The 13,908-nt window shown below is 37.5% G+C and overlaps 1 protein-coding gene across 1 annotated transcript in view; it reads right to left on the minus strand.

Annotated features, from left to right (window-relative positions):
* Positions 1–13,584, minus strand: part of LOC126368924 (UNC93-like protein MFSD11) — a 28,924-nt gene extending 15,340 nt beyond the window's left edge. Inside the window, exon 1 of the mRNA XM_050013169.1 lies at positions 13,242–13,584. Coding sequence (XP_049869126.1) covers positions 13,242–13,328 — 87 coding nt within the window. The 5' untranslated portion in view covers positions 13,329–13,584. The remainder of the gene's footprint in view (positions 1–13,241) is intronic.
* Between the last annotated feature and the right edge of the window lie 324 nt (positions 13,585–13,908).

Consider the following 13,908-nt stretch of genomic DNA (forward strand, 5'->3'; position numbering starts at 1 on the left):
TAAAGCGATTACTTACTTTTAAATCCTTATATATGTTTTATTTAATTATTTTTTATTCACAACGCCCTATCACCAGGGTGACGGTTCTGTTCAGGAGAATTTTTTAAAATACGTAGGCACAAAAACTGCCACATTACAAATCTTTTTGACAGGACGAAGTCTGTCGGGTCAGCTAGTGCCCTAATAATTTTGTACAGGTACCTTACTTAGGTAGGTGTCTTACTTATGATAGTGCACCGACTGTATCTATACTATTATAGTCGCCAGCCCTAGAAGCATGGTGCACGCATATCGCGCGCGTTGTGGTATATGGTACAACGCTATTGGCTCGCGATAAACATACCAATTCTATTGGCTCGAATAACGCGTCGAGCGCGCTTCACGTTTACCATGCTGCTAGTAGAAAATGTTATTATAACAATAATTTACCCTATAGTCACCTCGTACGAGGTTCTCCACATGACAAGGAAATTGTCCCTACGACTTGTTTAGGTTGACAATCGTTTTGATCAATGTCATTGTAATGGTATAGATATTTCTAACATTTCTCATATAAATACAAGTATTTTAGATAGCTTTATATAAATCCTAATAATATAACAGCGGGAGAGTGAATGTTTAGACGTAGGTATGGTCCTAAAATTATCAAGTTCGCATAAAATTTAACTATCTCAATTGTATGCCTACGTCAAAACTTTCATTGATGATGAATTGATGACTGTTAGCGATATCAAATCAAATCAAATATACTTTATTATCATGTAGACTAAAGCATGTTTTACATGAGAATCATGATTTAACTTCACAAGGAGAAGTATTTTAGGGAGGGGGGATTCAATTATTATTCTTTCGCGTGTAAATCCTTAAGTATTTGGTCCACATGCGGATTTGATGTCAAAGTTCAGTGTCTGTTAGAGCCTTGAAAAATATGGGCCAGTGTCGAAGACCTTGAGACGATCTCAAAGTTAAGAGATCACGGAGAGGCGAGCCCAATCTCTGATGACGTACATGTGACCGTTTAATTGGGCAAAACATTACTACAAATTACTAGTATAATAGCTATTAGTTATTAAAGGGAACTAGAGGTATTCATTGTGTAATTAACTAAAGAATTTGCAATGTAAAGTGTTTATAAAATCAAATAATAAAATAAAATACTACAATTTATTCACCTAATTATAACACTTCCTAGTAGATTATATATTACAGATGATTGCAGTATAGTATAATAGTCACTGTGGTCCTATGGTACACCGGCTTGCTGAGTGAGCAGCTGAGGGCTTACCAGGGATACCTTATCATCTTCAGCCCATTAACGTCCCCACTGCTGGGGCACGGGCCTTCCCTACGGATGGATAGGGAGATCGGGCCTTAAACCATCAAGCGGGCCCAGTGCGGAATGATGGTTATTAACGACTGCTAATGCAGCCGGGACCAACGGCTTAACGTGCCTTCCGAAGCACGGAGGAGTTCGAGATGATTTTTTTTGTGATCACCCATCCTATGACCGGCCTTTGCGAAAGTTGCTTAACTTCAACAATCGCAGACCGAGCGCATTTACCGCTACGCCACCGAGCTCCTCAGGGATACCTATATCTACTATTTTAAACAGTACTGTTTGAGAACAGTACCGGGTACTGGACTTGCAGCAATGACTTATTCATTTATCACAAGTGCAGTTTTCACTAACACACAGTTGGTTCCACCATTGTAAACGGCGATGCGGCTCACTGCCTATCACGTTGGTCTAACAGAAAGCTCGGTGAAGTGTAGGTACCTTAGTACATCTTACGATGGATATAGGTATCCCTGGCTACCCCAATTGGGATATAGTCGTGAGCTTATGTTGATGTTATTATTGCCATACATAATAGGTAACTATAACATAATAGGTCAGTAATAAATATTCAAAGACTTTCAGCCGTATTGAGTGTTCCCAGAGATTGTCAAAGGTAGCCTTAATGTTATTATCATAAATTATGACTATGTCCGATTAAAATTCAGAACAAGGCCTGCAACAAATAACCATAAGTACGTCTCTGTATATGCACAGAGAATTTATGTGACATCCACTCCTTTTATGTGGTTGCATCCAATAACATGACAATCGGGTAATAACTGCATTTTGTTTACACAATAGCTGACTGAATAAAAAGCGAAGAAGTGACATTCTGCAAAAAAAGGTCAGGAAAATCCTTTCACGGCGTTCTCTGACACTTTAATGTTTAATCCGAGGCGAAGTTTTATTAATCTTCGATAAAACAAAAACAGTTGACGCAACGCCGGCCGGCTAAAATACAATATATTACGAAATGATTTCGATAACCAAAATAATCCTGTTGTTAAAAATACATAAAAAGTGTTGAGAAACACATTATATACGGCGCGAAGATTTAATTTATTGCTACTTATGTTGTCCGAAGACAAACGACCCGTTCGATAGTTCAAGGCAACAGCGACAAAAAATAAGTATTACATTGCGAAAAGCTTATTGAACCTTGCAATTTCGCAAATAGGAGCCATTTTTATTGAAACCTTTCAGGAATATCTTTCAGGAAGTCTATTTTTATGAATTGTTTATTACTTAGAACTTTTTTAAACAAATAAATAGATTAGTGAAAAAAAAATCTTCCAAAATCATATAAAGGATATTAACATATACAAATTATGTTTAGAATAGGAAAGATGGTGTCATTAACCTCATGGGGATTGAAAACCAGTATTATACCTAATAGCATATCGTAAACAAACAAAATAAAGATTACTAACACAGTTGGCCCGACCACTATAGATAGCCATACGGCGACTTTGGTCTAAGCCAAAACTCGGAGGGGTGTGGTACTTAGTTCATCTAGCGCTGGATGTACCTCTGACTACCCCAAATGGGATAATATATAGTTGTGAGCTTACGTTATATGTAAAAATCACACACCTAGGTAATTTCCATAACGTTTGTGATATCAATAATAATCGATGCATCGATATCGCGTTTGTGAATTAAAAAATCTAAGAAAAGATAACCATATCTCAACCGTGTCACCTTATTGACAGAACCCTTGAAAATAAAACATATCAAGTAAATCTGCTTGACCTAAATTAAACACAAACAAATCCTTGAGTTTATCGACATATAGACAAATAGCCGATAATATCAAATATACATATCGATCAAAATGTATTAGATATATGTATATACGTTAATTTAACACGTAACGTTGATACTGGTACAAAATGGCAGTGACACTCGAGAACATAATAAGTTAATAACATTATAAGTGTGTCATTGAATAACCTATTTACTTATTGAATAATTACATAAGATATGAATAATGTTTTTTTTTCTAGAGTATTTGTGTTCCACTACTGGGCATGGAGGTAGGGGCAGACCTAAGGAAAGATTTGTAGAGATGAACATCCACTCTCCACACTCCATTGCGTTATCCCGTTTTTACAGGGTCCGCTTACCTTTTTTTTACAGAAGCGACTGCCTGTCTAATCTTCTAACCCGAAGGGAAAATCAGCTCAATACAGGATAGGCCTCATACCTCCGATACATACATTTCTCGGATATGTGGGTTTCCTCACGATGTTTTCCTTCACCGCTGAGCACGTGATAATCATTTGTGATCTAAACATGAATTCGAAATCAAGTTCAAACAAAAATCATTGGTTTAGACCTGTGTTGAGATTCAAACCCGCAACCTTAAAGTGAGAGTCAAGCATTGTTCCGGGCTACCACAGCTCGACGAAGAGATGAATAATGTAATTGCTAAAAAAAATGGAATATGAAATAATCTCTTTTATATCCAAATCACATCAGTTTGCAGGAGTAAAATGACTGAATTTGCTGCATAACTTCCCGTTCAGAAATAAGATACAGCTGCGGCTTGATATAGGGAGTCATACAAAAGGATTTTTAACAGTAAATTCGTCTTTTACGATAGTAAGTGTTTAGTTTACTGTACAAGGAAGTGAAAAGATGGGAAAGTAATTTAATCTTATCTACAAGTTCACGCAATGTGAATAACCAATAACCAACCTTGGATGAAATCTTTTGGATAACACACTCGAGGTTTTGCGAAAAATGTTATGTTTAGAATAGAATAAATGACACGTTTATCCGAAGTATTTGAAATGGGAATTATTTCCGATATTTACATACTTTCTCAAGACTTACAAGTAGGTAAATATGCGTCTTTCTCATTTATTATCGCTATAATTTAATGAGTAGGAGCTTATTAATTATTCTGAAGTACTCTGTTTACTGCCTCACATATTCAACTGGTTGTTAATTAATAATTATAAAGGGCAGGTTTCTTGTCAGATGTAGGTTAACTACTTCCGATATCCGGAAAGTAAGTTTTATACCAACCTACCTAAAGTACCCATTCAATCAATTTCGACTACAAATAGTAAAAATAAGTTCTACTCATAGTTTGGATACTTCGAGAAAGAGATCTCTCGTCGGATCCAACTCGGATGGGCAGCGTTCGGGAAGCTGCGGAATATCTTCTCGTCCAAAATACCTCAGTGTCTCAAGACGAAAGTCTTTGACCAGTGCGTGTTGCCAGTGATGACCTACGGCAGTGAGACGTGGCCGCTTACTATGGGTCTCGTGAGGAGGCTCGGTGTCGCTCAGCGGGCAATGGAGAGAGCTATGCTCGGTATTTCCCTGCTCGATCGAATCAGAAATGAGGAGATCCGCAGGAGAACTAAAGTCACCGACATAGCTCGGAGAATTGCATAGCTGAAGTGGCAGTGGGCAGGACACATAGCGGGGAGAACCGATGGCCGATGGGGCGGAAAGGTTCTGGAATGGCGACCACGTGTCGGACGACGCTCAGTGGGTAGGCCCGCTACAAGGTGGACCGACGATCTGGTGAAGGTCGCGGGAAGCCGCTGGATGCGGGCAGCGCAGGACCGATCGTCGTGGAGATCTTTGGGGGAGGCCTATGCCCAGCAGTGGGCGTCGTACGGCTGATGATGATGATGATGAAGTTCTACTCCCTGTCTAGCGTTTTCCCGTTTTTTACTAGGTCCGATAACAGGTCAGGATTTGACAGGTCCGGTTTTTTACAGAAGCAACTGCCTGTCTGGCCGTCCAACCCGCGAAGGGAAAACCAACAGGATAGGTCACGTACCTCTGAAACGCATTTCTTATGAATGTGGGTTTTCCTTCACCGCTAACCACGTGACAATAATTTATGATCCATTGGACATATTCAAATGATTCAAGTGAAAACTTCAAAGTTGCTGTCCATCGATGTTAATGGCGACGATTGGCGTAAACAAATAAAGAATGCACGTAACGGTTTTTATTATCGACTGTTACATGACCGGCAGTACTGCGCTATCGGCGCACAAATCGCACTTAGACCCTAATCACCGAGAATTTCCGGCAAATCTATTGTTAGTGGTAGACCATCGACGATACAACCAAATAGACGTTTAGGTAATGTTTGATGTTTCGGATACAATTAATTCTTCAAGGGGATAAACAAATTAAACCTAACATAAACATAAGCTCACAACTGTATCCTAAATGATAGTCAGAGCACAAAAAAAAAAGTTAAAAAAAGGGTTAGATAGCTAAGTCTTAGGGAGAAGACGGAAGCGGGCTGCTTCGTTCTGATTCGCTTACTCGCGTATCTGACCTATTAATCAGATGTGGTAGCAGTACCCATTCGTCTGTTATCAGGAGTCTAGAGGTCGTCTCGTCGATGTGGAAGACATAACGCCAAACAAAAGCAATGGATGTAGCGTGCAACAAGCCTCTTACACAAGCCCCAGGCGACTCCGATCTCGGCCAACGGTCTCGATTCGTCTTACATAACAATCTCGACGTGTCAATAAACTCGATAAGGTAATGCCTCCGCGGTTAATAACAATAAATATCGTACTCATTCTCAGACAACCGCCCATAAATTCAATCGAAAATGCATTTTTTATTTATTTACTTTACGACTTTTTACACAAAAAATGAAAGTTTATGCCTCTTTTTTCCTTATATTTTACATAAAATGACACCACCATAATAATCGAAGAAAAAAATACGAAACTTTCTTTTTGAGGATATCTATAAAAAAAGATTTTATAAAAATATAACAGTTGTGTGTATAAATTGTGTGCAAAAATCACAATAACAAGACATTCCCAAAATGAAAATTAAATCGACAAAAATTCTGACTCGGACGGGACTTGAACCCGCAGCTCTTGTCAAGCCGGGACGAGCGTGTTAACCATTACACCACCGGGTTCTCCTCCTGTCCGTGCGAAATTCTTCGATCGATGTATCGTAATTAAGCCGTTGTCGTATTTGGCCGTTTGTAAAAACAAAAATCCTTTAGTAAGATTTAGACATTGTCTCATATTGCAGTTGTGTACACACATGCGATTTCCACAGGTCTTGTTTGCTGTTCAGTAATTTGAAAATCGAGTAATGTATTCTGATTATGTACGAGGTAGGTATTTTGGTGTTGTAAGAGATTAGTCCTGATAGGGAGAAGTAGGTGTTAGAGGCGATCGATCAAGCAAGGCAAAGGGTGTTGCAATGAACGGCAATCATTTTCATACGAAAGCCGCGCCGTCGGTCCGCTTGCAATGGCTTACATCACGCACTTACTTGCGAATAACCTATCGTAGCATTATTGTATTTTAGACCACTGGACATTTCTTTTTTTAACGTAACTTATTGTAGATTTACAAATAGCATCATCATCATCATCTTATTAGCGTTATCCCGTTTATCTCAGGGCCCTCTTACCTAACCTGAACATTTGACAGGTCCGGTTTTTCACAGAAGCGACCGCCTGTCTGACCTTCCAACCGCAAAAGGCATACTTGGCTTTTATTTATTACTTGGCCGGTTAAATGGGGAGCGCTGAGGGCTCTCACGTGGTACAAAATTTAAGACAACAGGCCTGAGGGTGCCCTGTAGACCACCGGTCAGCCGGAATATTGATGCCTATGGGTATTTTTTATGTTACCAATGCATGAAGTCAGAGGCATATGGAAGCGAAATGAAAATCTAACTTAGATAGACGTCTCCACAGTTGAAATTCGTAATAGAAAAGTCGATAATATAATAAGGGAAAATAGAAACCCTGTATTGTGATTGATTACCGTGTTAGTATTTTATTTTTATTAGGTTTACCAACAGTTACAATATTTTTACTACGCTTATTCAACAAACATAGGTGTTATTCTAAATGCGTAACCAATTAAAGGTAAACACAGCTAACAATTTTTATCAACTTATCAAGCTTTTGTGATTTTGTGTAATATTTTTTTTTCCCCTACTGTGTTTGTATTGTTACTGTGGCGTCCTCTAATAATAAATACTTTCTTTCTTTCTAAAAGTAACGCGTGGGGGTGAATACGCGTGGTAATATCCTTTCTTCATAATAATCTACTCCACGACTCGATGTCACTCTTATTGTAGTAGTAGCAGTAGTTTTAGGCGGATTCACGTTCGTTATGTAAAAAGTGTAACTATGTTACCTACTGCATAAATATATTTTTGAATTTGAATTGAATCTCAAAATCACAGGCATAATTAGAAACCAGTTTTAACATTATTATCGTCATAGGTAGAGGATGAAATCACACTTTATAGATAATAATGTAGCTTTAAATAAACAAAAGGTCATCGGATAGAAGTCAAGGAGTACAGGGATACCTAAAACCAGTTCGGGCCTAACGTTGATGCATAGAGCACGTTCATAAATAAACAGATATCACTTGCAATTAACGACTGCAAGAATCTAATGAAAACGCCAACTGGACTTAGAATAATGAATGAATTACATTGACATAGATTCCAATATGAATTTCGCACTTATTTGGTAGGCCTACATCATATTACGACTACATCAGTACTTACATAATACATACATTTCACAGGTACATACATTTCACGCCCACAATTTATTTGGTGGTCGACGGTCTATTATAAGGAAAACCACAAGTCGTTAGAAAATAATTTTCAACTACTTTTAGAAATCTTAACGATGTTTTGAGTCGCCTAGGACACATTGAAGGAAACGCTGGATTGCTTAACACCTACGTCACCCTCTCGACATACGTGGCTACATCTACAGGAAAGAGCAAGCCAAATATGTGTCTCTTTTACTTTTGTAATTGTTTCTTTTTGGAGCCAGGCCGCTTGCAGGAATCTGCTGGATATTTCGGATTGGATTCTCGCCTACGGATATACCAGATTTGATTTTGGAGGTTTCCTTCTCCTAGAAGGTAGCAAACCAGTCCCAACAGTGAATGCCGGGAGACTGTATATTTAATTAACATCTGACCATTACATCCAGTAGCCGTTCAATATCCACCACTAACTTTCTTTGCCTGTGACCCAACCTGTATTGGGTTGGAAGGTCAGACAGGCAGTCGCTTCTGTAAAAAACCGGACCTGTCAAATCTTCAGATTAGGTAAGCGGACCCTGTGAAAAAATTGGAGATTTCATCATCTCCCTAGCATTATCCAATTTTTTAAAACTATCTCTGTCTTATATTCGCCGTAAGTGAATGACGGCACTAGTTTAAAAGATTAAAATTAAGTACATTACATTCAGTCTGCCAGAATCCGCACCCTAGATAGATAGTATGTTTAGCATTATATTATTATAGCAGTCGCAACCTTTTACATTTGATTTGACATTTATGGTACGCCGAAATATGCATCGATTAGACTACGAAGGTCACGAGAAAATATGCGGACCTGTGTTTTATTAGACTGTGGTCCTTCAAAGCCAATCAGCACCGTAATAGTACATAATGAAATATGTAACAATCGCGCCGAATTAAGAGCCAACTATTTACAATTTCTGATCAACCTATGTAGCTTTATTTTAATTAGGTACCTAGTTAGAATGCCAGGGTTATCTAATGAAGGCACTCAGTGGCGGCCCTAGGGCGCTGCGAGGTGTGCCACCGCACTGGGCGCCCAAATATGGGGGGCGCCAAAATCAATCAAGACTGGTTCACCCTGGCCGCGAACTAACTATATGGGATTAGACTGCGGCCACATAAATCTCATCCCGGCTACACAGGTTGTGAGAAGCTGCAGTAGTTTTAGGCGGATGAGACATTTGTTATGTAAAAATTGACGATTGAAAGTGTAACTATGTTACCTACTGAATAGAATTATTTTTGAATTTGAATCATACCGGGTGGCCATAAACAACATTTTTAAAAGAGGTAAATTTCGGTGGCCGTAAACTAATCGGTTTTTTTTTTATTTTAAGGGGCTGAGGGGTGCCACTTGAGGTCTCGCACCACCTAAATATTTTGCTAGGGCCGCCACTGAAGGCACTGGCACATAGGTTAATGATGGTTACTTATGAAAACAGCGGTTGTAGAGTTAATTCTTTCCCACTTTATTTTACTTTTTAGGGTGGTATTAATAAACGAATCTCAGCTGAGACTGCCCTCAAGATCATGCTCAAGTCTCTGTTTTTATATGAGAACTGTCACATTGACATGATCTGGAGGGCAGTCTCGAAGCTGAGATTAGTTTATTAATACCACCCTTAGAAGTGGCTAGGACTAACGGGCGTGAATTTACGAATATAAGTAGGTACGTATTTATATGACGCAAAAAAATTAGTATAGAGGTGTTGTTACTTAAAGAAGAACGTTACCTTATTATGGTAGAGCTGATAGCGAAAGCTAGTGGCCTCCTTGGTCTTGAAAGTTATTTTTTTATACATGTCAATTTTATTACAGTCATAAGGGCTTCGACTCGCCCAGGGAACACGCCACATGTTTTGCTATCACCATTGTACGTCGAACATCCGCCTCAATGAACATTACGAGCACAATACTCATAACATCAATTGTATAATGTGACAGTTTGTTAAAGACACTATCACTTTAGCACTCCGGCCAAGATAATCAGAACAAAACTGGTCATTGTCTATCGTAGTTTTTTAATGATGGCTTCTAGTAGGTTTGCCTCAGGTAACTACTTGGCCGGACAAATGAGGACAAAACATAAAATTTTGTGTTGTCAATAGTAGTACTTACCTACCGATCTATAATGCCTATACAAAATAAATGTAATTTTCTAATGGTTTCTGAGCCACCATAGGCCCCTAACATGACTCATGTAACGACTACGTACTTACATCAATAAGTAGTAACCAGGACCAACTGCTTAACGTGCCTTCCGAAGCACGGATCATCTTACTAACACCAGGACACCAGGGTTGATGGGGTTGGTAATCCACCTCACATCCCACACGATAGAAGAGAATGGTTTCTAAAGTCTGCCCGCAGTGTTGTAAGTTTATCGTCTAATTTCGTTTTTGTAAAAGTTACTGGGTTTACCCTAACATGCGAGTCTTGCGACATACAACAACGGTCATATTAGGCGTAAAGTAATGTAATAGACGCGTAAATATGAAGGTCGAGTTTCGAAAAGTGTTTATCTCGCTGTAGGTAATAGCTAGGTATTATTATGTTGTAGGTAGGTAGGTAATTATTGAAAAAACATTTTCTAAATTTATAATGTACTTACAAGATAGTCGGACAGACTGACTACAGTCAGTACACTGACTGATATGACTGATTACAGACACTGGCTACACAGTACAAAGTGGATGTGGGAATATTACACAAATTCCAAAGAAGAAAGAAGTTCTTCTAGTCCACTTAAGATAAATCAAGAAATCATTGGTGCATGTACTGGGGTTCGAACTGGCGCTCCCCGTTTGAGAAGCAAGCCAGTGTACCACAGTGACTATAAATGCTAATTATTAAAAAGGTATAATTAAGAAGCAATGGCGACGTTTAATCTCTGCGCGTGAGTTTCCGGTGCCGCTGCCAGGTGCGCTCGCGCTTTCCATACATAATACAGATCTCACTTGTCATGGTCATGGTTAACAACCACATTAGTATGCTTCATTACAGCTGCGTTTCGGCTGATAGGAAGCGACGATTTAGTAAATATCTAGTGTTGTGTAGTCAATTTGGGTTTTTTATTCAACAGGGGTTAAAAGGATTAAAAGAAAAGATAATCTATAATATGGCAACACTGGCGACAAGGATGGGATCAATGTTATAGAATATCTCACTATTGGATGATGTCATCATCATCATCATCAGCCCATTAACGTCCCCACTGCTGGGGCACGGGCCTTCCCTATGGATGGATAGGGAGATTAATAGGTATTGGATAGTAAGTAGTGGATGATGTAATTACAATAAATACAACCTAAATACAATAGACTTCAACTTCAACTTTATAGTTTTATGGCAATGGTTGTCATAAAGACTAGGTACCATTGCTGCCAATGTTAAGGATTTTAAATGTAAGAGATTGAAAACTGAAAACAAGGCTTAGGCCTATTTTGATCATGAATTTTGAATATTAAATTACTAAAGTCAAGGCTGTATGGTCCTCAGATCTTTACCTGCCTTATATAAGGCGAATTTAAACAACAACAATAGACTTGTTTATTATCAAATGGCGAGAAACATAGACATGACATTTCTATTCTCATTTTTTATAGCGGGCAGTGTTACCCTATTATAGACTAAACAACGTCTAGTTTCATACTCGGTGGTAATTTAATTATAGCTTGTGATATGTGTATTTAGTCTTAACATAAGTTTTTTAAAAATTTCAGAGATTGACTTGTGCCCAAACAAACATTCATTTCTAGGTCTTTGGCCCAGTGGTTAACATAAGGATTTCTTTAATGGAGCTAAAGAAAAGAAAGTTACTAAATAAAAAGTGTACCTAGTATAAAAGTTAATAAAACCAATACTAGACATCCATATTATTGTATAAGTAAGGAATAATGCTCTCTGATGAAAAATACACCTTTTATAATGTGGCTTAAAGTCGTAAGACCGAATGTTCTTTTAAAATCCAAACCTCATTATTTAACTATTGTGTCTGGAAATCTCGGCGTTACGAGGTTATGTATAAGTATATACAGTGAAACTTGGTTAAGTGGGACCTGGATAAGTGAGAAACCTCTATAACTGGAACTCATGCTGAGGTCCCAACACTTTGGCACTGAATTACATCTGTTAGTGGGACGAGGTAAGCCTCTATATCTGGGATTCGTTCTTTCGATTTATCATCATAGTTACCTCTATAACTGAGACAGCGAGTAAATTTTATATGCATAAACCTCTAACTGAGATAATATTGTTTGTTTACTCATTCTTATTCTACCCACAAATTCCACACGTAATTCCAAGTACGTAAGTACAAATTTTGAGCTTCAATTACCTTCATTTTTAGTTTCGCTTTACTATCATACAGATGTTTATTTGGAAAATACATAACACATTATTTTATTTAATGATCGCACCTGTATAACTGAAATAACCTGTATTCTCACCTCTATTAATGGAACCCTCTGTAAATGAGACAGATATTTATTTATACCTGTATATCTGAGACACTGGGTAAGTGGAATACCTCTATAAGTGAAACGACATTGCAGGTCCCTTGATGTCTCACTTAACCAGGTTTCACTGTATTATTATCTATAGCAGAAAGTATAAAGTATACTGAAGTGTTTTCGATATTTTTAACATGACATAAAGCTCATGACTAATTCAGTTGGGTTAGTCAGCAGTGCATCCATCGCAACATGACCTGAGCTTTATGTTAACCCAACATGGTATTTTATGCTAAAAGATTAGACAATAAAATAGACTGCTGAGGCGAAATTGGCTAATGACCCAGCTTACAAAGGAAAATTATTCCATAAAAGTTGAGTTTTATCTCCCTTTAAGATTTTAATATTTTAAAAATAAATTACAATATGCAAAATATTGTTTGATTCCGTCAAATAAAAATCAAACTTCGATAATAAGTACAAACAACATTATTGGTGTTAAAAAATTGTGATATTGTGTCTTTATCATCAAATTAGTATAATTGCAAACAAATATAAACTAATAAACTATAAACTAGACCATGTTTGAGTTTATTATAATTAAGGTCTAATAATAACAAATCCCGCCATATTAATAATAAAAACTAAAAGGATAAAATATCTGTCATAGCTTAACTATCCAGTATCCATAAATGCTATAAAATTATTAGGACCTATGCATTATAAATTCTTTAACAGCTTGTAATCAACTTGTAAAACAATTAGATTTTTTGTGGCACTACGTTTGAACACGGCGCATAAGTGCATTCAACGTGTTACTTTGCAAAATAAAAGATGTTTACAGATACAGATAAAAATCATGTATAAACTTACCTCTATATTTCCCATAGTTTGAAATGCTGTGAAAACAAACATGAAGCCAAATCCAAGAAGAATTACATTAACGAATCTCCGCTCCATGTTGACGTAGTATTTTACAAACAGAAACAAACAAGAGAAAATATTTTACTGCAGCGAAATAGAAATTTGTTTTGATGAAAGCGAAGCGGCTCGACACGGCACTTCATCAAACAAATAGTCACACAACTGCAGTGTTCACTACGCACTCTTGCCGTGATATTAAACAATCCATTCTCTGAGCTCCCTCCACTCAGCTTCAAGAATTTTATCAGATTTTTCGTTGTAAATAAATAAATAGAAAACACAACCGTCAGTGTCAATCTGTTTGACATTGACAATCTACGTCAATTTGACATTTCGTTTCGTTCAAATTTCATTCGTTCTTTTATTTTTTTAATATTTTTTGTATTTTTCTTTTAACCCTTGATAAATAAAAGCTATTTTAACACTTTCTTCAGCTGCCAGATATTGCCATGTTCCTTGAAACCAGCCGAAATCACCGCCTCCAATAAAGTTTGTCTGTGTTCTTAAAAAGTAAGTCAATAACAATTGGCTTAAAAACGCGATGTCCAACAAAAACTCTATGAAAAAGTAAGAAACTTAGTCTATGTTAGTTCATTCACTCGCTATGATTCGTTTT

This window comes from Pectinophora gossypiella, chromosome 8 (genome assembly GCF_024362695.1).
Source record: "Pectinophora gossypiella chromosome 8, ilPecGoss1.1, whole genome shotgun sequence".
NCBI classification, from domain to species: Eukaryota; Metazoa; Arthropoda; class Insecta; order Lepidoptera; family Gelechiidae; genus Pectinophora; species Pectinophora gossypiella.